The sequence below is a fragment of the Panthera uncia genome, chromosome D2 (assembly GCF_023721935.1).
Source record: "Panthera uncia isolate 11264 chromosome D2, Puncia_PCG_1.0, whole genome shotgun sequence".
NCBI classification, from domain to species: Eukaryota; Metazoa; Chordata; class Mammalia; order Carnivora; family Felidae; genus Panthera; species Panthera uncia.
Window position 1 is genome coordinate 56,875,852 of NC_064818.1, and position 27,612 is coordinate 56,903,463.

The 27,612-nt window shown below is 43.4% G+C and overlaps 2 protein-coding genes across 2 annotated transcripts in view; both read right to left on the reverse strand.

Annotated features, from left to right (window-relative positions):
* Window positions 1–231: 231 nt before the first annotated feature.
* On the reverse strand, window positions 232–8,862 carry BLOC1S2 (biogenesis of lysosomal organelles complex 1 subunit 2). The gene is made up of 5 exons (XM_049645587.1): window positions 8,759–8,862; window positions 8,316–8,432; window positions 5,127–5,246; window positions 4,319–4,423; window positions 232–2,486 (listed from the first exon to the last, which is right to left on the reverse strand). Exons 1-5 carry the CDS (start codon window positions 8,820–8,822, stop codon window positions 2,455–2,457), a joined length of 438 nt encoding a protein of 145 aa, XP_049501544.1. The 5' UTR covers window positions 8,823–8,862; the 3' UTR covers window positions 232–2,454.
* PKD2L1 (polycystin 2 like 1, transient receptor potential cation channel) overlaps window positions 8,836–27,612 on the reverse strand; it is a 48,319-nt gene continuing 29,542 nt past the window's right edge. The window contains 15 exon segments of the mRNA XM_049646008.1: window positions 8,836–8,952; window positions 10,550–10,600; window positions 11,059–11,172; window positions 11,490–11,613; window positions 11,865–11,983; window positions 12,776–12,902; window positions 14,169–14,290; window positions 14,500–14,598; window positions 15,430–15,550; window positions 15,861–16,042; window positions 16,225–16,395; window positions 17,046–17,274; window positions 17,438–17,662; window positions 18,633–18,886; window positions 19,343–19,470. Of these exon segments, the coding sequence (XP_049501965.1) occupies window positions 8,836–8,952; window positions 10,550–10,600; window positions 11,059–11,172; window positions 11,490–11,613; window positions 11,865–11,983; window positions 12,776–12,902; window positions 14,169–14,290; window positions 14,500–14,598; window positions 15,430–15,550; window positions 15,861–16,042; window positions 16,225–16,395; window positions 17,046–17,274; window positions 17,438–17,662; window positions 18,633–18,886; window positions 19,343–19,470 (2,183 nt within the window).

The window sequence follows — 27,612 nt, forward strand, 5'->3', positions numbered from 1 at the left end:
AATGGGAAGATGTTAGTCAAAGTGTTATAACTTCCAGTCATGAGTAAGTTCTAGGGATCTAATATATAGCATGGTGACTGTAGTTAACAATATTGTATACAGTTGACCCTTGAACAACACAGGGGTCAGGGGTACTGACCCCTTGAATGCTCAATAAACTGTATATAACTCTTGGCTCCCTGCGCTGTTGACTGGAAACCTTACCAATAACACAAATAGTAGACTAACATATATTTTGCATATGATATGTATTATATACTATATTTTTATAGTAAAGTGAGCTAGTGAATAAAAAATGTGAAGAAAATCATGAAAAAATACACATACAGTACTATATCTAACAAAAGCCGCATGTAAGTGGATCCATACAGTTCAAACACATGCTGTTCATGGGTCAACTGTATTTGAAAGTTACTAAGAGAGGAGATCTTAAACATCCTTACCACACATACAGAAAAGGTAACTATGTGGAGTGAAGGCTGTTAGCTAACCTAAATGGTAATCATTTCACAATATGTACAAATACCAAATTATCACATTGCACATCATAAACTTACAGAATGTTGTATGTCAATTATAGCTCAATAAAGTTGGGGAAAAAAATAACGAACTTACACCCCATGCCCCCAACGAAACACACACACAGAGAAAAAAATTAGCATTTTCAGCTTTATCTTGGGAGCACCCTGTATCCTAAATGTAACTGGGTAGCTTGTCCACTATATATATCAATTCCAAAATACTAGTTTCTGTGTCATGATATATATCTGGCCAAATGTTTCAAATCTTACATGAAAAAGTTATAGAAAGTTTAATAAAGAACCAAAGAGAATCACGTTAAACAAGTTCATCCTCAGAAACACAAAAGCGAATTGAAGTATTTTGTTACAATTTTGGTTTCTAAGTAAAAGAAAAAAAAGTCTGGCTTTTTCAAAGAGGCTATGAGAAGTCACTAAAGGAGTCTAAGCAGGAGGGGTAATGTGGCCACTTCACATTTTAGAAAAATTGTTCTGGCAGCAGTGTAGAAGGTTGGAGGGATCGTTATAAGAGACACAGCAATAGTGCAGAGGGGCGGATGATAAATGACGGTCTGGAACAGAGATACTGGGAAATGACAGAAACAGGGTTAAGAACTCTTTTGGAGATGGAATTGGGGACCTCAGACATCTTCCTAGCTGCTAGCACCCAACTCTGAATAAGGATGCCTATCTTCCAAACTGGACTGGTCAGTCAGTATCCTCCATCCGTTTATATCTTTAGTCTAACAGGGAGATGATCAGGTCCCTAGGAGCCCCCCTGACCCTGCAGGCACAAGTAGGAAGATATTTTACAAATGCTTTCCTTTATGAGTGGCAGCCCTACCTCCCCATCCAGTACCTCTGTGGTACTAGAAACAAAACAAGTTTGTTTTCCTTTTTTAATTTAGGATCTTATTAGCAATACATTAGCATCATTAATAGAAAAACAATCATCGACACAGAAACTCAAAAACCACAGTGTATGTGCACGCACACATACACACTCTTTGTCTTCACCACATTTCCAAAGGGAGCACATGGCAAGATGTTATCTATCTCCAGACATCTGACTCACACAGAAAAGAGACAGGTAGGACCCATCGTATACATCAGGATATCAAAATACTCCCTTCACAGCTTCTGCTCAGTCTACAACACTCAGCCTAAAATTATTTTAAGATTTTCTGCTATTTGATGGGGCACCCGGGTGGCTCGGTCAATTGAGTGTCTGACTTTGGCTCAGATCATGATCTCATGGTTCATGCATCGGGCTCTGTGCTGACGGCTCAGGGCCTGGAGACTGCTTCAGATTCTGAGTCTCCCTCTCTCGCTCTCTGCCCCTCCTCCAATGGCACTCTGTCTCTCTCTCAAAAATGAATAAACATTAAGAAAACTTAAAAAAAAAAGATTTTCTGTTATTTGCAATGTTATGGAAAAGTAAATTACTGACATTCACAGGGTGACAATCTATAAAGAACGAGTTTGTTTTCCTTTTTTAATTTAGGATCTTATTAGCAATACATTAGCATCATTAATAGAAAAAAACAACCATCGACACAGAAACTCAAAAACCAACCATTAAGAAAATAATGTAGTAATCAACCACTGTGAGAGAAAATAGGTCCTCTCATTTGATTCTACTGGCAAGCCCAGGTTTATCCTGAACTTTGAGAGACTCTCTGTCCTGAGTGGATGATGAAACATTCAAGTAAAAGGTAAGGAGTTTTAAGTGTGGGTTTCTGAGGGATACTGCCTCCAAAGAAGTTCAGGGGTAGCCACAGTCCTCCAGTTTACTCCAATGTTGGGACGTTTCTGGGACGACCCATCATAGTTTCCTTTTGAGGAGTTTTGACAATTCATCAGCCTCAGCATTCAGGTCTTATAAAACATTCCTCCATGTTAAAAAAAAAGACATTGTTCCACAGGAATGAGTTTTTCATCGCTTCTCCAGCTTCTTGTACTTGGCTTCTACCAGGGAGAGAGAGAGAGGAAGTTAAATCTTTTAAAATCAGCTCTTACAAAGATCTTTCTTACTTAGCATTTCCAGGCACATTAAAAAATATCTATTATATAAAAAAAAACAAAAAAAAAACCCTGTTGGTTTCAATCTCATCATCTGTCCAAACCGGGTCCAAACTGGAGGCACGCCATAAATGTTAACTATCGTATTAGCTAAGGACAGATATTTGGGTATCGATCAACCATGTGCTCAACTTAAGATAGGGAGTCAAACACACACACACACACACACACACACACACACAGAATTAAGAACAAGTCCACTAAGTTCTAACCCTGTCAACAGCACCTGCTCCAATGGCTCCACCAGGATTAAGTAGATCTACTGGCACTTGAGCCATGGGGAGCCTTACTAAGCACAGGAAAGTGCCTCTCCAGGCGCTCTCTGGGAGCCAGACTCTCTGGACACACAATGTATGTTTCTCCTTTTCTTTTCGTTTTTTTTTTAATCTTTGCTTATTTTTGAGAGAGAGAGAGAGAGACAGACAGTGCAAGCAGAGGAGGAACAGAGAGACAGGAAGACACAGAATCCAAAGCAGGCCCCAGGCTCTGAGCTGTCAGCATAGAGGCCAACGCAGGGCTTGAACCCACAAACAGTGAGCTCATGACCTGAGCTGAAGTCAAACGCTTAACCTACTGAGCCACCCAGCGCCCCACTCCTTTTGTTTTCTTATCCCTACACCTCACTATAGGAAAGCAATTTTGAACAACAAAGAGATTTAAAAGACCATCAGATAAGCCTCTTATTGTGATAGATTTTCCTTTTTCTTTAAAACCTTGAAAGCATTTGGTACAATGCCTTCTCTATAGTCAGGTTCGCAGTCACCATTTAGTAAATTTAATTGTGGACAGTGAAACTGTTAATCGCCACTCATGTCAAATCTCAGTTACGAACCACTCTCCTGAAGTAGTCAATAATTGTCAATGATGAAAATAAAATAATCTATAAATTATACCTAGGATAAAAACAACTTCATTGTTTTTAATCATGGATGTAAGAGCCAGACAGCAAGCCATCAACAATACAAGTACCAGTTTCCTCCTTAAAGGAAAAGTAAACTCTTGACTGACTTTTCAATTTTTTAAAACAATGTTTATTTATTATTGAGAGATACGGAGAGACAGAGCATGAGCATGGGAGAGGCAGAGAGAGGGGGAGACACAGATTCTGAAGCAGGCTCCAGGCTCTGAGCTGTCAGCACAGAGCCTGACGCAGGGCTCAAACTCACAAACCACGATATCATGACCTGAGCTGAAATCGGACACTTAACCGAAAGAGCCACCCAAGCGCCCCTGATTTTTCCATTTTTTAAGACATATGTATCTACATTATCAAAGATGCTTCAGCCTGCTGAACCATAATTTTAAGAGCTTGAGCTCTGTAACCAAACAGACCTGGCTTGGAATGTAGCTCTTTCACATGCTAGCTCGGTATCCTTATGCAAGTTATTTGTTTAACCCCTTCAACCAGTTTCTTCTTCCGAAGAATGGGGATAAAAATCATGCACTTATCTCATAGATTATTGGGAAGATAAAAAGAATAATACATGTACAGTACTAAGAACAGTACCTGATATATATCATTAAGTATTCAGAAAATAGTATTGTTATTACTACTACTACTAATAAAAAATTACTCTCACTAGGTTATTGTATAAATTAATTAAAATAGATCATTATGGGCACACCATAAATGACCTATTAGCTAAGGTCATATAGAGTGCGGGTGGGGGCTGGGTGGATTACTCTTATTAAATCAAAACAGAAATAAAAATGGTTACCCAGTTTTTTTGAATATGCATCCAACTTGTAGGCTGCCTGCTCGAGAGCTGCTACCTGTTCTTCAATTACATTGATCTGATCCAGATAAGGCTGCAGTCCAGCATCTTTGAAAACAAAGACAGGCCACATGTTCATACAGCCTCCACAAGGAGTGTAGAAAAGACAGGCAAAGTAAGAATGCTAGTGTCACTCCAACTCTGCCCAGGACACACTAGGTGGAGTGACATGTTTCTGGTCACTCATAGGACAAACACTAGCAGACAGTAGCTAGCTGATCAGGCAGAACTGTGACCTGGACAAAGCAAGTCTCTCTCACCCACTAATTTCCCTCTTTTTTAAATTCCTTGCTCTACAAGCAATCTTTCTGCAACTGATTCAGTTTCTTGGGTAATCCCATACCAAGGAAGACTGTCCTAGAGATAGGGAACATACATAGAAGTCAATGGAAAAATATATTCTACCAGTCTCTAAATTAGCATTTTCCATTTACAGATGTTCTGGTTTTCCACTTATAAAGTGGTCCTTTATGGATTGCATTGTTAAAATAAATGCACTAGAATCTGGCCACTGTTTTTCTCCCCTCTCCCTTTCAGGAATAAACTGACCAAATCAAGATTCCGAAGCAGAAATAACCATACTGAAACATGCTAATCTTCAAAATGGAAGAAATCCACCTTAACTTTGTAATTCACTTTTAGAGAATGAGCTCCCTCAGGACAGGTGCCATGTTCCCTCCACTTCTCCGCAACCCCAAGCACAAAAGAATATTAAATACAAACGTGTTTAATTATAAATATTATTACTTACACTTCTGGTTTAAGTCCTTTAAGTTTCTACTAATGTTTATAGCAATATCTTTCATTTCAAGATACTTCAGGCTGGTTAGTTTATTCATATTTTCCAGGAGCTTATAGTCTTCGCTGGTGGCTTTAAAATAAACAGAAGATGTGATGCCTTTAAGATTTGTCATAGATCAGTGGAATGTAGAATTATAGGCCAAATGGTAGTTCAAGGCAGGACCCAGAGAATGTCAAAGGTGCAGGCCACTATTGATTTATGACATTTATATTCAGCAAACTATATAAACCAGTTAAGATCCAGAGACTTCAGAATCTTTGTTAGAAAGGGAAATAACAAATTCATGTCCTAAGAAAAGAGAGGTGACATAGTCTTCGTATTTCTATGGTATGAAAACATGTAATTTCGGGGACTGCATCATAAATATATATAAAATCAATTAGGACCTCACGGCTTCTTAGTAACTAAATCATTACTATTTGATTCTATATTGCATTTTATGTACTGACTTTTCCAAACCATTTGTCTTCTTCTTATATCCTCAGTTCCCTTCCCCATCCCTACTTAAAGCAAATGGCTTCTACTCAATTTACCTGAAAAGTGGAAAATTCCCCTTACATAAGCTCCCTCAACCTTTCTGCCTCACTTCAAAACTTCTCTGTACCCTAATATCTTCCCAAGAGGCATGAGGGCTCCTATTCTTGTCAAGACAACTTCTCCTATGCTCTTGCTTCTAACCCTTCAGGGTCTCTCTTCCATCATATCCTTCCCCTGACATTTCCAAACTCTCCCTCTATTCTGGCAGCTTCCTCTCTAACTAGAAATATATTCAGGTTTCTTCCAGCCCAAAAGCACTCTGTCTTCTGCTGCACCGACATCATTTGTTCATAAAGCAAAGGAGCTTTACCGCTAATCCTTTTTAAAGAGTAACTTATATTCACTGGTTCCTCTTCCTCACCATTCACTCATGTAAACCCTTGCAGCCTGGCCTCTGCCCCCACTATCCAGGGAAATTACATGCTCCAATGTCATTGGTGCTTTCTTAACCACCAAATCCATAGTGTCTTCTCAATCAGTATCATCTCTTCATAGTACCTGACCCTGTGATCTCCCTCTTTTCACAAAATGCTCATTTCCCTTGTCTGCTACATCATATTAGCCTGGTTTTCTAATCTCTTTCAACCTGCTCTTTGTAGGTTTCTATGCCAGATGCTTTCTCATTCATCCTTGACTATCACTTCCCAATTTTTACTCAGCTGTGACACAAGACTGATGTTTACATGGGCGGCACATTCCTATGGGCAATCTCAGGGTGATGCTAGATTCCTTTCAAACTCAAAAAAGCATTTGTACAAGTAAGAATGACAATCACAGGGAAATTACAATCTGCTTAAAATTAATTTTATAAGTAAAAATCATTTGTTATCAATCCTAGGTACCTTAAGTACTGTTATTAGAAACAAATTATTTGCCCTATACAGGCATTCTCCGAGGCTGTAGTTGAGGCCCTTTAGCTACCCCTAAGTACATCCTTGCCAATTTCATCCTTCAGAGCCTCAACTCACACCACGGTGCAGGGGACTCCCAAATCTGTTTCTCCTGCTCTGATCACTCTCTGAGCTCGGGACTCACATGTGCAAGTCACCTAAGTGTCCTGGTAAAATCTAAAATCAGCCAAGCCAAAACCAAAAATATTTTTACACTAAACATGGTTCTGCTTTCCCACTTCCCTATTTTAGATGATGGCACCACCAGTTTAAAACCTCAAACGTGTCTTAGGCTGCCATCGCTCCATAGACACAAGTCCTATAAATTCTACTTCCATGATATTCTTGTACCCATGCTCTCCTTTCCATTCCCTCTACCATCACCCTGTCACTGATCATCATCATTTCTTTTCATCTGGACTCTTGCTCATATGTCTCTGGCTCTATCCTCCGTATTCATACCCTCGTTGCTAGCAAATTAGTCTCTCTACAACAAGGGTCACACACTGTAAGACCTAGAAGCCAGCAAGATCATATAAATGAGTGAAGCAAGCCAGGTGTTTGTATGTTAAACACATAAGATTATTCACTTCCATCAAGAAGTATGTTCTCTCCTACTTTTTGGCACATGCAGACTTCTTATCTATCATTTACTTTACCGACTTGATAGAAATATTGGTACAGAAAATTGATTCTCTACCACTACTAAAAAGCAACAGTATAAGAGCAGTAATAAATGGCAACTGACCAGGTGTCAGTAAAAGGGACAAAACAGAGTAGTGGGGACACGCTGCATAGCCCTAATCCATTCAGAGGAGACAGCGGCTCAGCTATGGTTGATCATAGCATCGCAATGGGGGAGTTAGTATTGCCAAAATCTTTGGAATTTTTAAAGAGAAGCCAAAAATCTAGATTTTGCTACTTGGTTTCTCTTGCTCAGAATAATTAAGTAACTAATCAGAATGATAGAGCCTCATAAGCCCTCCCATTCTGCATCAAGCCTTTTCTCATTAATTCTGGTTCCCAAATTTGGCTCACAGCAATTGCTTGGGGAAGTGAAACCATATAAGAAATGCTTATGAGAGGCCACACAGGACCAGACTTCACTTTTTGGACCTTTCTTCACACACAGGTCATGTGTTGACCTGGAAATACACAATGAGCCCCAAAATTAATCACGTCCCAAAGGGTGGGTCACCAAATCCTCAGACCAACCTAGTAGGTCCCTAAATCTGCAGTTCACTCCCTATTCCCCAATTTAATTTCTCTTTGCCCCAATAAATACATCTGTTTTAAGGGAACAAACTGCTTATATCACCTCACTCGTTAACCGTTTCCCCCTTTTTGGTCAATCCTTCTCTTCACAGTCCTGCTCAAAATGCACCTTCCCCAAGGAAGCACTTCTATATGAATTCGTTTTATGTCTTCTCATAGTTAGTCTACACTTATGGAGGCTTGCAGAGTTGTATTAAGCATTTTTATGCATTTCTGAAATTAGCCAGTGAACTTCTACAGGGAAGGAAAAGATCTTTTTCTTTCCCATTCATGACCATCCCAAACTTCCAACAGGCGTATTCCAGGGCATGAAGAGTGTTGGGGAGGGAGCCACAGACTGATGCTGCTAAAGCACCTCACAGGTCTCCCAGAGCCAAACCGCAGCTCCATAGGGTTGTATAGAGCAGTACCCGAATCAGTCCACACCCCGCCTTACCCGTCAGTTCCCCAGTCAGGTAAGTTGCCATTTTGGAGAACATGTCCCGGCAGAGCTCCGTGATGTCAGCTTCAGCCGGCTCCTTTGCTTCCTCAGCTGTTTCCACGGCGGCATCGTCTGGATCAAAGGAGAACGAGTAAGTGTCCCACCGTACACCGGGACCTAATCCAGCGATGGCATCTTCTCCCCACACCCCTTCACTAGTCCTCATTCGATCAAGTCGGCTCCATTCTCCATGTGCCATAATTTCAAGTCCCTCACTTTGTCCTTGCCCCATCTGACACGCCAACTCTGCTCCCTGGCCACCGGCCCTTGGCTCACACCCGATCCCGCGCCAAACTATCTCAGTCGCCCGGTCAGGTGCTCCCCTCCGACCTGCTTGCTCCTGCCAGGCGAGCCCCCGGCCTCCTGCTGGACACTTCATCCCCAACCACTCTGCGTACCTCGAACAGGCTCCTCTCTTTGGGTCGCCGGGACATCCTCGGCAGCCGTCGCCGCCGCCGCCATGCCTGGCCCCGCGCTACTTCCGGTTGTGGATGTCTGCGCATGCGCGCCGGGCGTGTCCCGCCCTGCCCCCCCGCCCCCGGGTTCGCAGCCCTGGGATTCTCCATCTCTCCACTGGGTCTTGCTGCACGGCCTGAGTGATACAAGCATGAAGCTGAAATTGAAGCTAAAATAAGCTATTGTGAGTCGTTCCTGTTGCCAAGAGCCGCGATGCCTGGAACTGAGAATGCGCTCATCCCTGTCACTAGTCTAGTAAGACCAACGGCCTGTCTGGGGTTGGTTGAGCTCAGGTGGCCTGCTGACCAAAGTCACAGAGACAAGTTACCCCGCCCCAAAGACTCCCCACCCAGGCTCTGCCCAAGACGCCTCAGGGAATCCTTTTGAAGGTAGTCTCATCCAACCTTTAGGAAATCTTCACTCATTGATCCCGGAACCGAAATACTCGAAATACTCGGACCTTCAATGTCTTGGATAAACAACTCATTGTCCCCCTTTTCTTTTTTAAAGTTTATTTATTTATTTTGAGAGAAAGCGAGAGGGAGGGAGAGAGAGAATGAGCGGGGGAAGGGCAAAGAGCGAGAGAATCCCAAGCAGGCTCTGCACTGTCATCGCAGAGCCCAAAGTGGGTCTCGAACTCACAAACCCAGCGGTCACAACCTGGGTGGAAACCAAGAGTCTGACACTTAACCGACTGAGTCACCTAGGCGCCCCAGCCCCCTTTTCCTTAGGAAGCAGGTTGGAACCTACTTATCTTCAGCTGATACAGCCTTTCTGGAAGACAGCTTTGTAACTCTTTTAACGCTGAGGATACACTCTGGTTATCTTGATCGCATTTAGCTGTTTCACAAGTTTCCTAGGTGTATAGAGTGTATGTGATGGGATGGTGAAACAGGTGGGAGAAGGAAATGGATGAGAAAAAGCAACTGGGGAGCAAGGTGCAAAATGAGGAAGAGGTAAAGATCACAGGGCAAGGGAAAAGGGATATATAGCAGGTCTTGTGATGCAAACCTATACACCTAAAATCTTGGTGAAATTTTTAGTCCTTTCCCTGGTTATCCTCCATCTGCACCCTCTCACCTCTCTCTCTCTCTCTCTCTCTCTCTCTCTCTCTCTCTCACACACACACACACACACACACACACACACACACACAGAGCTACCCCCTCATGCCAGAGTAAGGGCTACCTTACACTCTTCATCCTGAGGACCAGGTTTCCCTAGGTCACTGTCTCCACTCTCTCTAACAGTACAGTCATAGTGCCAACCATTTCAGATTATTGCTATGAGCCAGAAGTTCTTATTTCAGGGCTTCTCGGGCAGCCCAGCCCCTTCACATTGTCACTGCCCCCACTCTACACCGCCCAGCAGATATGAGTGCCCCAGCCCAAGTACAAGAATGGCTCACAGCTCCAGCCTCTCTTCTTCTTCCTACAATCCCAGAAGCAAATGCAAAGTCCTGATTTTCCTAAGGATTTTTATTGATAGCCACTAGAGAAACCCATATTGTTCTTTACAAGAATAGAATCAGAGCCCACCACATTTTAGTCCAAAGATCTCTGAATCCGGAGGTCATTTCTTTGTCTGATTCTCCTTAGGTTCCATCTTTGTCCCGGTTTACAGCCCCCTCAGTTCCCAGTGTTTAGTGGAATGTTGGGAGCAGGCGCCTTCATGGACTTCGCCCTGAGAGGAGGGGTCACTCCAACTCCTCTGTAACATTATAATCTCCGTACCTGAGAAAGTCTCCTCTCTTCCACGGCTTCCCCTTCTCTTTCTCCTGGAAACTATGGAGAAGACAACAATCCTGTGGGTGCTAGCCTCAGATCTCTAGATGCACAAAGGATAAGATTCACTGGCAAATACGAAGACATTCAGATAATGCTGCTCCCTTCTATTTTTTTCCCCAAATTGTGGCTATCCAGGTGCCAGGTACTTAGGGAACATCACCTTCCTTTCATTATTGCCTTTTTTTTTTTTTTTTCCATCACAGCAGAGCTAGGAGCACAGCAAGTGAGAGGCCCAGTGGGAAGTGTTATTTCACAGAGCTACACAGAGCTACGTGGCTGCACACAGAAACACTAAGTCACAAGCCTAGGCATGATGCAAGCTCTACACAGAAACACTGGTTCAAAAGGCCCGACACAAGGTGGACTCGGCAGGAGCAGTGGTGGAAACTGCTGCCCTAGGAACAGAGGACGTGTCCTGAGGAGGTCTCTGCGGAGGCAGTGAGAGAGGAGCCTACTGTCTGATGCTTTAGAACCCCTGCCCCACCACTCTCCTGCCCACCCTGGACTCCTCAGGGGGCTGGAGTCATAGCTGGGGCTGGCTGCAGGTGTTCCCAAGCACCTTGATCCCCCTGTTGGAAGAAAAAGGGACAGGTCATATGAAGGAGGAATTTGCATCCCACTTCCTTTTACCTACAAAATCTGGATCTGATTCTCCAACCTCAGACCATCTCCTGGAGGCTAAGGCAGCCCTTAGGCCAGAGCAATCAACTTCAGGCCTTCCCTCCACTCCTTACTTCCACTGATATAGTGACTACTATGAATATGTTGCCCCAGGAGCCTGAAAACAGGCTCTTTCCAAAATGTTTTGCCTCCACCCACTGAGTGGAAAAGATGGCAGAGTTCAAGTGTGGGGGAGCCGAGGGGACCCAGGTGAAGGGCCACTTACCATGCCTGGGGAGAGAGCTAGCTGCCCCTTCCTTTCCAGCATCTTCAGTTTTGAGCCCACAGCATCTACCTGGGACATGACTCCTTCCAGGACAGTCTCCAGATGCAGAACTCTCCTTGTGAGTCTGTGTAGGATTTGAGAGAGACCGAGGGAGCAGAAGTATGTGCCTGGGGGCCTAAGTGGCTGTAGGGGCAGGGGGTACAGAATGGTCTGTGTCTGGATGAGAGTAAGGAAGGTAAGGCACAGCCTTCTAGGGAGAGTTAAAGCGGGGCCAAAGTTCTTCCTGGGTTAGGGCAGAGAATTAGAAAGTTGTGGAAAGAAGGTCAAGGAGAACATTATAAACACACTTTGCCCTGGGGCCCTTGTTGCACATACGTGTAGAATTCTTCTCCTGAAACCCAGCCACCTGCTCTGGTAGGCTCTGGACACAACTCGCCTGGTGGGCTACTCACAATGGACCGGCCCAGGTTCTCAACCTCAGCGTTGAGGGCCACCTGATCAGGAAGTCAGAGAGGAGAAGATGACTCTGGGAATTCATCAGCTCCTATTTCATCACCTGCTCTAACAGGACCTCCGGACCAGTCCCTTGGGCTCCAGTTCATGCTAGTCCCCTTCCCTCTCAAACTCCAGAGACAATAGGATAAGTGTGGTGGTGCTTGGACACATAGCTGGACCAACCTCTGGGGAATCACCTCCCAAAGAAACAAAACATGAGCTCTTGGAAGCCTCGATTAATGAGACCCTCCCTAGAATCCAACTGAATCTGGGAAAGGAAGAACAGTACCAGGATTCCTGCCACTTTCTCTCCTGCCCCTGAATTTTTGGTCTACAGTGGATAGGGACGAAGCAGGCACAACTGGGGAAGCTAAGGATCTGAGCTTGAAAATCCCAGGGAGACGGCAAGTCCTCAGAAGGAATTGTCAGAGATTCTTGGGCAATTGATCCTTTCCCTCTAAGACTGTGTTTTATAGCAGTGGTTCTCAACTTTGGCTGTGCATTGGAATCACCTAGGGAGTCTTTTTAAAGCACTGATGCCCGGGCCCGTCACTCTCCCAGAGATTCTGTCTAGGGTATGTGGCCTGAGTATGAGGATTATTTGACTCCCCACCCCCACCTTACCAGCGTATGCTAATGTGCAGCAGTTTGAGAATTGACTATTCTAGAGAGTACTTTCCTGCCCATCTATCAAAGGATTTTCAGTTTGGATCTGTGTTCTCGGTAGTTCTCAGGGAGGGGAGAGTGAACACTTTTCTTTCGCTGCCTGTCCACCAACCAGCTGGGCTCACCCTCTTCTCCTCGAGGTCCTGTTGCATTTGTTCCTGTTCTTTCTTGTCCAGGATGTGATTCCCATCTTGGTCAAACCTGGTGAAGGCGGCTGTGAGCTCAGTGATCTCATGCTCTGCGTGCCCCAGTCTGAGGAGAACAGTATGATGGATGAAATGACTTCTGGCCTTTTGTGGCCGTGATCTCTCAATTAGGGACTTCCTACTTTTTTCCAGACTCTACAACTCTTGCTCTCTGGGAAAGAAGGGGACCACATGGGAAAGCCAGGATCGCCAAAGTCTAGCAATTTTACTCCCAAGAAATTGCTTTAATCTATTTCTTCCTTCTCTGACTCCTGCTGACTAGATTCAGGCCCTCATGATGTTCTATAGGAATTATTGCAAAATCTCTGCCTCTAAATAATCTGTCCCTCTACCCCCACCCTGCTGGCTTCTTCTTCACTCCCTACCCCCTGAAATCCATCCTGTATAATGCAACTAGAGTAATTTATCTTTCTAAAGTGCAGGTCTAACTGTACCCCTCCCCTGCTTAAAATCCCTTCTGGGCACCCTATTCTTTGGATTGAATGATGGTATTCAAGGCCTTTCCCAGGGTGGTCCTGGCTCATTCCCCTGGCCTCATTTCTTGCTATGCCCCACTTTTATTTGATAGCTTAGCAACTTATTATTCCTGTATATGTTGCTCAACTTAAAACATCTGTGCCTTTGTATATGCTTTCATCTCTTCTTGGAGTGGACTTCCTCTGCTTGTCTACATGTAAGCTATCCATCCTCCAAAACCCTATTCATACACCACCTCTTCCAGGAGGTCTTCCCTTAAACTCAAATATAGAATTGAATACTTTCTTTTTTTTTTGTGCTCCCTCTCTTCTTGTCACTTCTGTTGTTGAAGTTGTTCTGTGATTCAGTTTATTTGCTTATATGTGTATGAGCTCCTGGAGGACAAAGACTTTGTCTCATTTAATTGTGTGCCCTGCTCAGGGCCTGGCCCACAGCTGGTGCTCACAATGTATTTGTTCAGTGTTTGTTAACATGTTTAACTAGGAGGCAAGGAGGCTAAAGGAATAGGCTAGTGTTTGTGGTGGAGCAAAGAACCAACTACAGAGTTATGTGGGAGTGAGAAATGTATGCAATGAATAGGAAATTATATTATTACATTAGTCCTAATAATTGTTCAACAAGGTCCAGAATGTTACAGAATGTGGTCGGAGACCTGTAAACCAAGGGCACAATTCTGAAGGTCAGAATCAGAGACCTATAGGTCAAAGTCAAAAGCTGAAAGTCAAAGTCAGAGGCCCATAGGCCAAGATCAGAGGTTTTTAGGCAAAAGGTATATGGTTGAGGGTCAAGGACTTATAGACCAATGTCAGAGAAGGTTGGATCTCTGGTTGCTCACTCCCTCAAGGTGTTGGTGAAATCCTCAAATTGAATCTCCTGCTCTCCACCCTGCAGGACCTTCTGTACATCTGAAACTCGCTCCTTCCTCAAACGCAGCCTCAGTAGGGTCTTGTTGTAGCCCTGGAAGGAGAAAGGAAACAGGTATGGTTCCTACAGCCTTCTCATCATTCCTTGCCCCCTCCCCCACCCACTGGATGCCAGGCTTCCAGGGATAGGTCAAAGGCACACAAGGGCACAGGGCCCTACACCAGTCAGGAACAGACCAGGACACAGAGCCTTGGACTTGGGCCCTGACACAGACGTATCACTCAAAGGGAATGGGTGGTTACCTGTTTCAGGAGGTCAGAAAGTTGCAGCTCATCCTTCTGTCCAGCTAACTCTTCCTTGACCTCTGAATATGTATCATTGATGATGGCCAGGAACATGTTCTGGAGATAAAGTGGGGACTTAAGTCCTCACCCCCAGACTCACTAACAGCATTGAGCCCACTAACCCTATTAAAGTCCCAGACATATGTTCTAAAAGGGCCAATGCTTTCAATCTCAGCTCGGCAGGCCAATAACCCCAGCATCTCATGGTTCCAAAGACCCCCATTTAGCACAATCCTGTTAGGGATGGATCAAGCTTCCTCACCCACCTGCTATCTTCACTCAGTTGCTGTAGTAACCTGACTGCAAAGATAGCCCATCATATGCCAGAGTTTGCTTCCATATAAGGGCCTACCAATCACTGAGAGTACAGTTTTGTTGTCTTTACCATCTAACCCCAGTCCAACCCATCTATCCCTAACCATGATCAAATAAAGAAACTTGCTGGCCTTGTCAATAAAAATTAATCCCAGATCTTTCATAGCTGGCAGAGAGAAAGAGAATATAAAGCAATGGTAATAGAAATAGCCAGAAATTCCTAGAGGAAGGGGAGAATAGATGTAGAAGATTTCAGGTTCAACTACTTCTCTTCATGGGGCACTTTTCTCTCCCTTTCCATTCTTAGAGAATAGGGGTTTGGTTTTACTGAGAGAGCCTGAAGATTCTCTTATACTCTGCAAACTGCCTGACTGTGCTGGCCATGCTGAGCACATTAGCCAATTCTCGGGTGATCCAGAAGCCCCCCCCCCCCACTTTACTGTCCATCCCTGATTTGAGATACCCATTTTAACACTGAGTACAGAATATGGGGGGATCAAAACCTCATGCTGTAGGTCCTTTATGTCTCCACCCCTCAGGCTCCCAATTCCCACCTTCCAGAGGGACCCTCACCAGGAGCACGAAGAAGACAAAGAAGACATAGGTGACAAAGTAGACAGGTCCCAGGATGCGGTTGGCATTGTCAATAGCGTTGTAGTCAAAGTCCCCAAGGATGATCCGGAACTGAGTGAAACTGAGAGACCAGGGTCTGTGCTTCACCTAGGGCCTAACCATAACCCTGTCACCTATTCATACCCCCAAACCACTTTCCTAACTACCATTCTTCAGTGAACGCAGACAGACCTCTCTTGTACCTCCAGCCCAACCTGATAGAGACATAGTGAGGTGCGTAGATACTTGAACCCATCCACCAGAGACTCTCACACAGATGTTTTAAGCACAGACACACCTGTACACATGCACTTAGCTTCCCCAAGGATACACACACCCACAGAGCGGGAGGGAGAGGGTCCAGGAGGGAGTGAAGAGGGCAGGACACACACATGCACTTGATGAAAGTGCTGAAGTTTTCCACTTGGGTCCCAAAAAGCAGGTAGCCGAGTTGGGCATAGGCGAAGAAAACAATGAAGAACATGACAGCAAAACCCAGGATGTCCTTGGCACAGCGGGCCAGCGTGGAGGAGAGCTGAGTCATGGTTTTGTTGAAGCTGATGTACTTGAATATCTGCAAAGGCCATGTGGAATCAAACAGTAAAGGAAGAAAAGAGAAAATCTTTGAATAGTGTACTCCAGGGACTTATGGAGGCCACTGGAGTTGTCAAACCAGACAAGGAAAATGACACAAGTGCTAAACAAGGGAGAATGAGTGCTTTGAGGTGTTGTTGGGGATGAGGGGTCCCAAGGTACCTTGATCCAGGCAAAGAAAAGGTTCACAGCATTCATGTTGTTGTACTGTGTCTGCCAGAAGGCGAGGAACTCGAAGTCAGCATACGTGTTTGGCTGCTGCAGGAGCTTCCCCATCAGCCGGTTCACCTCAAGGGTTCGGAATATGTGGAAGCCCACAGCCACAATAGAGAGCTGTCATCACAGGGGTCAGAGGTGTCAGAGAAGTCAGGCTCTCAAGGGAAGTTCAATGATAAGGTCCTAGGGGAGAGCTGGGGTAGGTAAGTCAGGTGGGAAAAAAATCCTTCTCTTCTGAGCTGTTGACTATCTAAGCTTCAAATGGAAGTGAATAGGATGATTGGGGAGTATCTTAAATCCTGAAACAAGGCTTTGGGACCAATGGTAAATAGGTAGGTTTTAAAGGACCATGGAGAATTGGAGCCAAGTAATTTTATTTCTCCCATCACTTCCTAGTCTTGGTCAAGAAATTGTGTCCTGTTAATAGGAAGAAGATGAAGATGAAGAGGCAGGCTATTTTAATAGAAGAGAAGAGAAAAGGTAGGAGTTTCAAAGGGACAGATAATAAAGGCAAAAGACAGAAGAGGAAAAGAATATCAAGTGAACCTCTCACAGGTCAGGGTGGGAGGGAATGTGGGAGACAGGGTTTTTCCAGGGGCTGAGCCAGGGGAACATCAGCCTCTGGCTCTGGGAGTTGTCACACAGTGATTTGACTGGAAATCATAAGGAGGACTCGAGACTCCAAAAGGAAGAACTTGGAGCCCCTATCAGGGTAGATCCCCGTCCTCCTCCTAATATATCCCAAGTATAAGATATCTGTCCCTCACCAAGATGACCACCAGGTCCAGAATGTTCCAGATGCTTCTGAGGTAACGAAACTGGTGGATGTGGAGCTCCAGTATCTCTTCTACCACATAGTAGAAGATGAAGATGCAGAAGATGATTTCACAGACAATGATAAAGAAGTCCCAGTTACTGACATAGCGGATCAGCTTAACTGTGCGGATTTGCCAAGATGGGATGGCACCTCCTGTAGCTGGAAACTCCACCACCAGTCTGTGGGAGGAAGGGGAGATACCTGGTGAGGCCTGGGCTAGGATAGTTCCTCCAATCCCCTCTTCTCCACGCCCACCACAGGGTACACATTTAAGGAAAGGTCTTAAGCAGAGAAGGGAACCAGGAACCATGGATGGAGGTAAGACAGGGAAAGGAGACCCACCTCAGTACACAGAAAAGGTTGATGTTGGCATTGTAGACTGAGAAGTCAATGAAGACCACCCGAGTGCCCCTGTCTAGCCACAGGCCCTCCTGAAGGTCCTGGAGTGCCTCTGCACTGGCCTGTCGGGACCCTGGAAGGTCCAGATAGTAGCCACCTCCACTGTAGCTTGTCAGCCGGCCCCAGTGAGAGGAGCCCCCCAGCTCATCCTGCGAGTGGTATGTCCACCTGTCACAGAAGAAGCCATCTGAGCAGAGAGGTCTGAGCCAGTCCAAAAGCTGATCTCCTGAGGCAATGGCAACACTTGATGATTGTCTGGGCATTACAGTTTCATATATATTATATATACATATCATGTATAATATATATTCCACACATATCATCTTGTTTGATACTAACAACTATTTGAGAATGGAGGGTAAATATTATCCACATTTTGAAGATGAGGAACCTAAGACTCAGAAATGTCTAAGATAATCCAGCTAGTTAGTGGCCAAACTAAAACTCAAATATAAATGTCCTGATTTCTCATGATGTCACCCAAAACTATGGATGACAAACCCATGCCCCACTTTTGATCTCAGACTGAGGAGTCCCCACTAGGGAAACACCTGGCTCATATAATACAGAAAAGACCCTTTCTGCTCTTGTGGTTGTGCACCTGGCTGCTTTGTCTCATGATTCTCTGTTCCATCCACAAACTTTCCTCCCTGTGCTCTTCCTTCCTTCCCCTTCACATCCTGTCCATCCTTTTCCCCTTTCTTTCCTAATTCTCCATTGACCCTTAACCCCTTGTTTCTTCCCCTACAGTTCTAAGGGTCAGACTCTTCCAATTATGACTTGTGTGGCAGCACCAGTGCTTCAGCTATTCTCCATACCCATAAGAACACCTGGACAAGAAAGAATGCTTTCTCTGCCAGGACTGTCCCCAGGGTAGTGCAAATGTGACTGTGACCTGTGTGTGGAAACAAGTCCAGAGGCTATGGTCTTGTTTGCTAATGTATCTTCTCTGTTCCTGAGTGACCCAAACCAAGACCTCCTAACAGTCACAGATGGGACTCAGAGAGATGCTTCCCCTGTCCCTCCCCCAGATCCCCCCAAGGCTCTTTAAGACTAAGTGGAAATCGTTCCCAACCCTTGGGATGGTGTCAGGCTCAGAGAAGCAAGCCTAGCAACATTGGTGGGGGGATTCACTCACGCTGTGCCATTGAGAGGCCCAAAGGGGAGCTGTTCTTCTTTGTCTGGAGAGTAGACGTCGTAGCAGCTCAAAATGTCCTCACGGAAGTCTTCATGCACCACGCAGGAGTCATTGCGGACCCTCAGCTGCCGTAGCCTTGGAACCCCCAGCAGCAGGTTCTCATAGTAGATGAAGGAGTGGGAGCCATGGCCCAGGCTCTGGTTGTTGTACCATTTGGTCCAATACAAACTGTCCAGTAGTGGGCCCTGGGCAAACTAGACCATGAGCTGGGTTGGGCCTAACCTAACCTCATCTTGACCTTTACTCTTGGAATGACCTTTGCCATCACTCCTTGACCCCCTGGCTTATCTCTAGTCTACTTCTGTTGGATCCCTCAGCTGACCCATGAACTTTGACCACTTCTTGACCTGACGTGGCCCTACTTTTTGTTTGAGATGCATTTTGAAGTTCAGCCTTACCTATAACTCCCAATACTAGTTTAACTAACTAGTATAGCTTGACTCTCTGGTCATCATCCCAATTTCTCTACCTAAACTCTACTCTGACCCATTGATTCTTGCCTGACCCTTTGACTTGGCCTGATTCTAGAATAATCTGGTTTCTGGATATGGCCTGGTCCACTGTCTGACATCCCTGAATCCTGGCCTGTGGCTTCATGCTTCAGGCCATTGAGAAGGAGAAAAGAGAGGTAGAGGGTATCTCATACTCACATCCCAGAAGTCCGCCATGCTGCTGATGGCCTGGAAGGAGACTCCGGTGTCTGACGGGGTATGTAAGAAGAGCTCAGACATCACTTTGGTGTAATAATAGGCACTGGAGCTTGTCATTCCGTAGGTCACTAGAAACCAACCCAAGAAGCTGTGTCCTGCTCACTGTTCCCATATCCATTCCCCAGAGAAGATAGGAAAGCCCATTGCCCTGGGGACAGAGATGCTATCTAGATGGGATCCCATGGCAATAGTGGCATTGGGGAAACCAGGGAATTTATTAGGGAAGAGTTATGACTATAAGGTCTCTTCCTCTCCTCCCAACTTACCTTAGAAAGACTGAACTCCACTCAGAAATAGTTTTTTAGATTGTCATTCTGAAAATCCACTTTTTTCTTCCCAAACCAGCTAACTTCCTAGTTCTTATTCCCCAGAGCCAAGATATTTCCACCTTCTGCATCAGGCAGTGCTTCCTTTCCTTTGTCCTATATTTATGCCTTTGGAAAAGTACCTTTTAATTCTAGAGTAGTCCAAGGCCCTGGCCAAACACCTTACATGGAGATTGGTGTCCTGGACCTTGGAGTCAGTGACTCCACAGCCATGGGAGTGGGAGGTAGGCATGGCACCTCTGGCTCCAGGGCATCCTGAGGGGGCACAGTTATCTCATGAGGGAAGGACTCAGAGCATACCCATCAGAAAAAGACCAGGCTTTTGCCTTGAAACTGAATCTCCCTCAACCACCAACCAAATACACCCAGTCTAAATTAGGGTTCTCAAGGGAAGCTACAAGTTTTCTAGCTAAAAGATAAAATTTGACGAGTATAAGCTATTTATTTTATAGATTGTCCCTCAGTCTAGATTTGCCTGATGTTTCCTTGTGTTTAAAAATTCAGGTTATGGGGCGCCTGGGTGGCGCAGTCGGTTAAGCGTCCGACTTCAGCCAGGTCACGATCTCGCGGTCCGTGAGTTCGAGCCCCGCGTCGGGCTCTGGGCTGATGGCTCGGAGCCTGGAGCCTGTTTCCGATTCTGTGTCTCCCTCTCTCTCTGCCCCTCCCCCGTTCATGCTCTGTCTCTCTCTGTCCCAAAAAAAAAAAAAAAAAAAAAAAAACGTTGAAAAAAAAAATTTAAAAATTCAGGTTATACATTGGGCAAACCATACCAAAGAAGATATGTGTGTTCTTCTCAGAGTTTCCTATCAGGAGGCATATATTGTCTAATTGTATCATTACTGGTGATGCTAACTTTCATTCCTTGTTAAGGCAGTATCTTCCAGCTATCTTCAATGTAAAATTATTTTTCTCTTTGTAATTAATATGTATTTTGTGGGGAAACACTTTGAAACTATGTAAATATCCTTTTACTCATCAATCTTTCACCTACTAGTTTTAATATCCTTTAATGACTTTTGCCTGATTATTACTACTAAAGTTGTCAAGATTTGATTTTCCCATTCCATCATTCCTTCTGCATTTGTTAGTTAGCATTCTCTCTAGGAAGAACTTACCTTTCTTCCTCGTTTATTTATTCATTTATATATATCAGCATGAACTTATGGATTCTTGTTTTTATAGTTTTTAATTTGTTAGTATTATACTTTATTGTTACTTAATTTTTTAGCCAAGTCATGCAGGATAAAGAAAAACTAAAGAGTTGTTCCATATTAAAAAAAAAAAAAAAAGAATGGCACAAAAACAGACACATAGACCAAAGGAATAGAATGGAAACCCCAGAACTAGACCCACAAAAGTATGGCCAACTAATCTTTGACAAAGCAGGAAAGAACATCCAATGGAAAAAAGACAGTCTCTTTAACAAATGGTGCTGGGAGAACTGGACAGCATCATACAGAAGGTTGAAACTAGACCACTTTCTCACACCATTCACAAAAATAAACTCAAAATGGATAAAGGACCTGAATGTGAGACAGGAAACCATCAAAACCCTAGAGGAGAAAGCAGGAAAAGACCTCTCTGACCTCAGCCATAGCAATCTCTTACTCGACACTTCCCCAAAGGCAAGGAATTAAAAGCAAAAATGAATTACTGGGACCTTATGAAGATAATAAGCTTCTGCACGGCAAAGCAAACAACCAACAAAACTAAAAGGCAACCAACGGAATGGGAAAAGATATTTGCAAATGACATATCGGACAAAGGGCTAGTATCCAAAATCTGTAAAGAGCTCACCAAACTCCACACCCAAAAAACAAATAACCCAGTGAAGAAATGGGCAGAAAACATGAATAGACACTTCTCTAAAGAAGACATCCGGATGGCCAACAGGCACATGAAAAGATGCTCAACGTTGCTCCTCATCAGGGAAATACAAATCAAAACCACATTCAGATATCACCTCACGCCAATCAGAGTGGCCAAAATGAACAAATCAGGAGACTATAGATGCTGGAGAGGATGTGGAGAAACGGGAACCCTCTTGCACTGTTGGTGGGAATGCAAATTGGTGCAGCCACTCTGGAAAACAGTGTGGAGGTTCCTCAGAAAATTGAAAATAGACCTACCCTATGACCCAGCAATAGCACTGCTAGGAATTTACCCAAGGGATACAGGAGTACTGATGCATAGGGGCACTTGTACCCCAATGTTTATAGCAGCACTCTCAACAATAGCCAAATTATGGAAAGAGCCTAAATGTCCATCAACTGATGAATGGACAAAGAAATTGTGGTTTATATACACAATGGAGTACTACATGGCAATGAGAAAGAACGAAATATGGCCCTTCGTAGCAACGTGGATGGAACTGGAGAGTGTGATGCTAAGTGAAATAAGCCATACAGAGAAAGACAAATACCATATGTTTTCACTCTTATGTGGATCCTGAGAAACTTAACAGAAACCCATGGGGGAGGGGAAGGAAAAAAAAAAAAGAGGTTAGAGTGAGAGAGAGCCAAAGCATAAGAGACTCTTGAAAACTGAGAACAAACTGAGGGTTGGGGGGGGTGGGAGGGAGGGGAGGGTGGGTGATGGGTATTGAGGAGGGCACCTTTTGGGATGAGCACTGGGTGTTGTATGGAAACCAATTTGACAATAAATTTCATATATTGGGAAAAAAAAGAATAAAGAAACATAAAAACTAAATGTAACATGTGCATTTAGCGAGGATTAAATCCTGGACAATAATTTATTTTCTTGTACTAAAAGGCTATTAGTGAAACAATTGGTGAGATTGTAATAAAGTCTGTTCATTAGATGATAGTACTGAATCAATGATAATTTTCTTTCATAAGAGAATGTCCTTGTTTTTAGAATTACATATTAAAGTATTTAGTAGCAACAGGGCATTATGTCTGCAATGTATTCTCAAATAGTGTGTGTGTGTGTGTGTGTGTGTGTGTGTGTGTGTGTGTGTCTAGAGAAAGAGAGAGAGAGATTGGGAGAGAGAACAATAAGGAAATGCAAGCATGGTAAAATGTACACATTTGGGAAATATGGGTGAAATGTATATATAAGAATTCTTTGTATTATTCTTGCAGCTTTTCTGTAAGTCTGTAATTACATCAAAAATTAAAGTAGGATTTTTCAGTCTCTTATGGGCACTTCTCTTTAAGAATTTTCTTTTTCAAATTTTGGGCCGTACTTGCTCCTACCACCCCTGGAGCTCATCCATAGTCTTGTAGGAAAGAGGGACTGGTGAGTGATCCTAAAATAGGCACAAGCAACATCACATCTTTCCAGGGGAGAAATCTGCAAAGAAGGAAGCATTATGGCTTCACATTCCCTCATTCTGCTCTTTTTAAGTCCAAGAAACAACTTGACTCCTCCCTAATTCAAATCTGTGATCATCTTCCCTTAGTATCTGGAGGACTCATACTCAGCTTTTTAGGACTTGGAAAATGGGTTGGAAGTGAAGCTTCTGTCTGCTGAGAACCCAGCCACAGAGTAAGAATGATCAGTAAGCTGAACTTTTCCTAATGCCATAGGCTGATTAAATTGATATAACTTCTAGATGGCCACTAGGTGGTGCTCTTGCTGTATCTTTTTCTCTCCAATTCTCCAATCCTACTCAGAATTACTACTCAGAATTAACATTGCTCTGAACTGGTTGTCAACCCCATATGGAGATGTAGCATTTCTGATTATTATCCAAGATAGTAAAGACTATGTATTTTGAGAAAAATGGTTTTACCTGGTCAAATGCCCACCGATACTCAGAAACAGTATTCTTTGTAACTTTTTAATTGAAGTACATGCAAACAAAAAAGACCAAGAAGTTGTTAAAAAACCTCTTGGGGGCACCTGGGTGGTTGAGCATCTGACTCTTGATTTCTGCTCAGGTCATGACCTTGCCCACGCTCAGCATGGAGTTTGCTTGGGATTCTCTCTCCCTCTCTCTCTGCCTCTCCCCTTCTCTCTCTCTCTCTCTCTCTCTCTCTCTCTCAAACACACACACACACACACACACACACACACACACACACACTCGCTCTCTCAGTAAGTAAATATTTATAAAATAAGTAAATACATAATAAAAATCTTCTAAATTAAGGTTTAAGCTTTGTTTGCTGCCTATTCACTACCTTCTCCCCACCCAAATACCTTCTCTCCCTTGTTAATTCTTACTTCAGCAAATTTTGTACTTTGTCTCAGGAGATAAGGGGTGTTTACCCACCCACCTCTATGAAATTCAGCTTACTATTTTGAAAGCCCAAATCGATACTTGGTAGAACATATTATCAATCTATCACCCTGATTATTCTAAAGACACATTTTATATTCATTAAACAAACATTACTCAAAGTCCAACATGTGTGAAACACATGGTCATTGGCTTCTATCCTTAAAAACTTCTATTGAGAAAGATGTCCCAGAATGAACTTTCTTTAGTACATCTTTAACATTTAAAATTGAATTATACAGGATAGAATCTTTTTTCTTTTTTCTTTTTTTAATTTAATTTTTAAATTTACATCCAAGTTAGTTAGCATATAGTGCAACAATGATTTCAGGAGCAAATTCCTTAATGCCCCTTACCCATTTAGCCCATCCCCCCCTTCCACAACCCCTCCAGCAACCCTCTGTTCTCCATATTTAAGAGTCTCTTATGTTTTGTCCCCCTCCCTGTTTTTATATTATTTTTGCTTCCCTTCCCCTATGTTTATCTGTTTTGTATATTAAAGTCCTCATATGAGTGAAGTCATATGATATTTGTCTTTCTGTAACTGAGTAATTTCGCTTAGCATAATACCCTCCAGTTCCATCAGAATAGAATCTTTTAATAGTATGCTGACCTACCCTGATCATGTATGCACTCAGAATGAACTTGTAGAATAAGCATGAGCTTTGAAGCCAGATTGACCTAGGTTCAAATCCTAGCTCTGTCACTTACAGTATAGACTTGGGCTCTGAGTCTCAGATTCCTCATCTGAATGGAGGAATACAATGTCTTTCTTGTAATATTATGAAGATAAAAGATGATGTCTTTAGAATGCATTGAACACAGTGGGTGCTTAACAACCAGTTCTAGTCATCCCACTATATGCTCCTGAGGGGACAAGGACTATGACTCATTCATTTAGCATGGTGCCTGGTATTTAATAGTTTTTCAATAAGTGTTTGTTGGGCTGAACCAAAAGTGGGGGGAAAATTGCCATGTAGAGTAGAATGAAATAAATGAATAATTTTCAAACTAAATAAGGTGTTATGGCTCCGTATTTGACACATACCAGCAATATCATAAAATAGTCAAGGATAATTCCTATTTAATAGATGGAAAGAGGCTAGAATATTTAGTCCAAAGAGAGGAATAAATTCATAAAGTCTCAGGTAAGAGAAACAAAGCCAGTCCTTGGCTGATGTATGGAGCAAGTAAAGTCAGCAACCCTTACACAATGTGATGGTAGAAATGATGGTAGAAATCAATTTTCCTAACATGTCAACCGTCCAGAACACCAGATGAATAAGAGGCTTAGAGGTTGCGGCAATCTAAACCCAAAAGCAGGGCAGGAGAAGCCCAGGATTGCTAGATTGAGTGATGATTTCAGCTCCTATGTCTCATAATATGATATGGAAACTGCAGCATGCATCAGAATTACTTAGAAGGCTTATTAAAACAGAGATTGATGTAGGTCTATATGGGGCATGAGAATTTTCTTTTTTTAATTTTTATTTATTTATTTTGAGAAAGAGTGTGTGTGTTTGTGTGAGCAAGAAAGGGGCAGAGAGAAAGAGAGAGAATCCGAAGCAGGCCCTGTGCTAACAGTGCGGAGCCTGACACGGGGCTTGATCTTACCATCTGTAAGATCATGACCTGAGCCTAAATCAAGAATCGGATGTTTGACTGAGCCACACAGGTGCCCCGGGGCTCAATAATTTTCATTTCCAATACATTCCCACGTATTGCTGGTGCTACTGGTTCTGGAACTGCGCTAGAACCACTGCCATGACCTTTTGCTATATAATCCCATTTGTCTTTGATAGCGTCGTCAAGAAGGCAGGGGGTTTCCTATTGTCTGTTTCTGTGATTCTCAAGACTGGAAGTACAGGGTACCTGAGTGGCTCAGTTAGTTAAGCACCCAACTTTCAGCTCAGGTCATGATCTCATGGTTCATGGGTTTGAGTTGATAGCTTAGAGCCTGGAGCCAGCTTCAGATTCTGTGTGTGTGTGTGTCTCTCTGTCCCTCCTCTGCTTGTGCTCTCTCTCTCTCAAAACAAATAAATAAACATTAAAAAAAAAAAAAGACTGGGAGTGGGGAAGAAGAAATAACATTTTTCCCAAAGGACTCTCAGAACCTCTTTGGGATATGAAAGCTTTGACAAACTACACAGCCCTCTTAGAATAGCCCCTTCTCACCACCAAGGGAAAATCACTGAATCCATTGCCCTAGGGAGCCACTGGTAGTTACTGGAGGGGACCATATCCCTCCAGCATGTTGTAGGAGAAAAAGATTGAAAACAACTTGTTGATCTTTCCTGTGTCTCCTTTCCCCCACTTGACCCCCTTAGTTACCATTGAGGTAAATCATTTGACTTTCCTTTAAAGAACCAGCTTGCCTAAGTGGAACACCTGGTTCAGAGATTTCAGAATCTGACAGGGACTCAGCATATCCATTTTACCACCATCCTTCTCCATATCAAGAGAAATAAAAGACCAGCTATTTACTACCTGAAAACATCCATTATATGCCCTATGCTAAGTTTTGACACACCTATTGCGTTTAATTCCACAATAGCACTACGTATTTGGTGCTATTATTATCCCCATTTTCCAGTGTCAGATAGCTGAAATAACTGGCCCATGGAGCCAGGATTCAAATGCAAATCTATCTGCTTCCCTAGTAAACTAATTCTTTTCTGCTCCTAGGACCTATCTATATTCAAGGCGTAGAAGTAACAGGAGGGAAAATGTAAGCTCCATAAAAGGCAGAACATCCTAGCTACTAGTGCTTTCAAATTATGAAATGGATCATTTCACCCACACCCATTTCATCTCCAGCAGTGTCCGTGAGGACTGCCTACTGAGGATCACGTGGTGTGGGCTCCTGCAAGCAGCCTTCCTGGTTCCTTCTTTTAAGATCCAGTGAAGGAGTGGAATTGCTCTGTTTGTTTCAAAAGGCAACACTAGACAAGGGAATGGGTCGGAGCTGGAAGGAATCAGACAGAATTCGAGTAAGTATATTGAATGTCCATATGTCAGTACGTTACTTCCTTTTTGATATAGTGAGGGCCTCACTTCAGGACATTTTCAGACACTGGACAATGACTGCTTGAGAATGCTATGAAGATTCAGAGACCAGGTGGTGGCTCACCATCCAGCACAGAGTATCTGATTTTTTTTCCCCCTTCTTGGACAGAACTAAGTTCTCTTGCATACACTATACATGCCTTTTAACCTTGGCCTCAGATCAAATTCACAGTTGCTAAATAATAATAACTGCCGTTACTGACACATTATGCACTGGGCTTTGCACACATTGTCTCCCATAAGCCTAAAAAAAACCTCAGAAAGTAGGAACTACCATCTGCATTTTCTGCTGTTAAATAACTTGTCCAAAGATCATACAGCAAGTGAGTAGAACTTCTATTCAAACCCAGGTCTGCCTTACTCCAAAGACCATGAATTTAGCCATCACTCTACATTACACTAATATATCCTCTACCACTCAAATCCTTCTGATTAGGGACTCTAACTCTCCTTCCAAAAATCAAGCCAAATGTTTAGTATTATGCAAGTTTATAAGGTGCCCTTATAAGAAAACTCTATTTAAAGAGTCCAATATCTGAGTTAGGAGGTGAATTGCAAAAAGCTATTAGTAA

What these genes read in the sequence shown, in the direction of transcription:
- BLOC1S2 (XM_049645587.1), bottom strand. Translation starts at nt 8,822, where the DNA reads ATGGCGGCGGCGGCGACGGCTGCCGAGGATGTCCCGGCGACCCAAAGA. An exon ending in AAGAGAGGAGCCTGTTCGAG is followed by an intron (nt 8,433 to 8,758) that starts GTACGCAGAGTG and finishes CCTTTGATCCAG; the next exon opens with ACGATGCCGCCGTGGAAACA. An exon ending in CCTGACTGGGGAACTGACGG is followed by an intron (nt 5,247 to 8,315) that starts GTAAGGCGGGGT and finishes TTTATTTTAAAG; the next exon opens with CCACCAGCGAAGACTATAAG.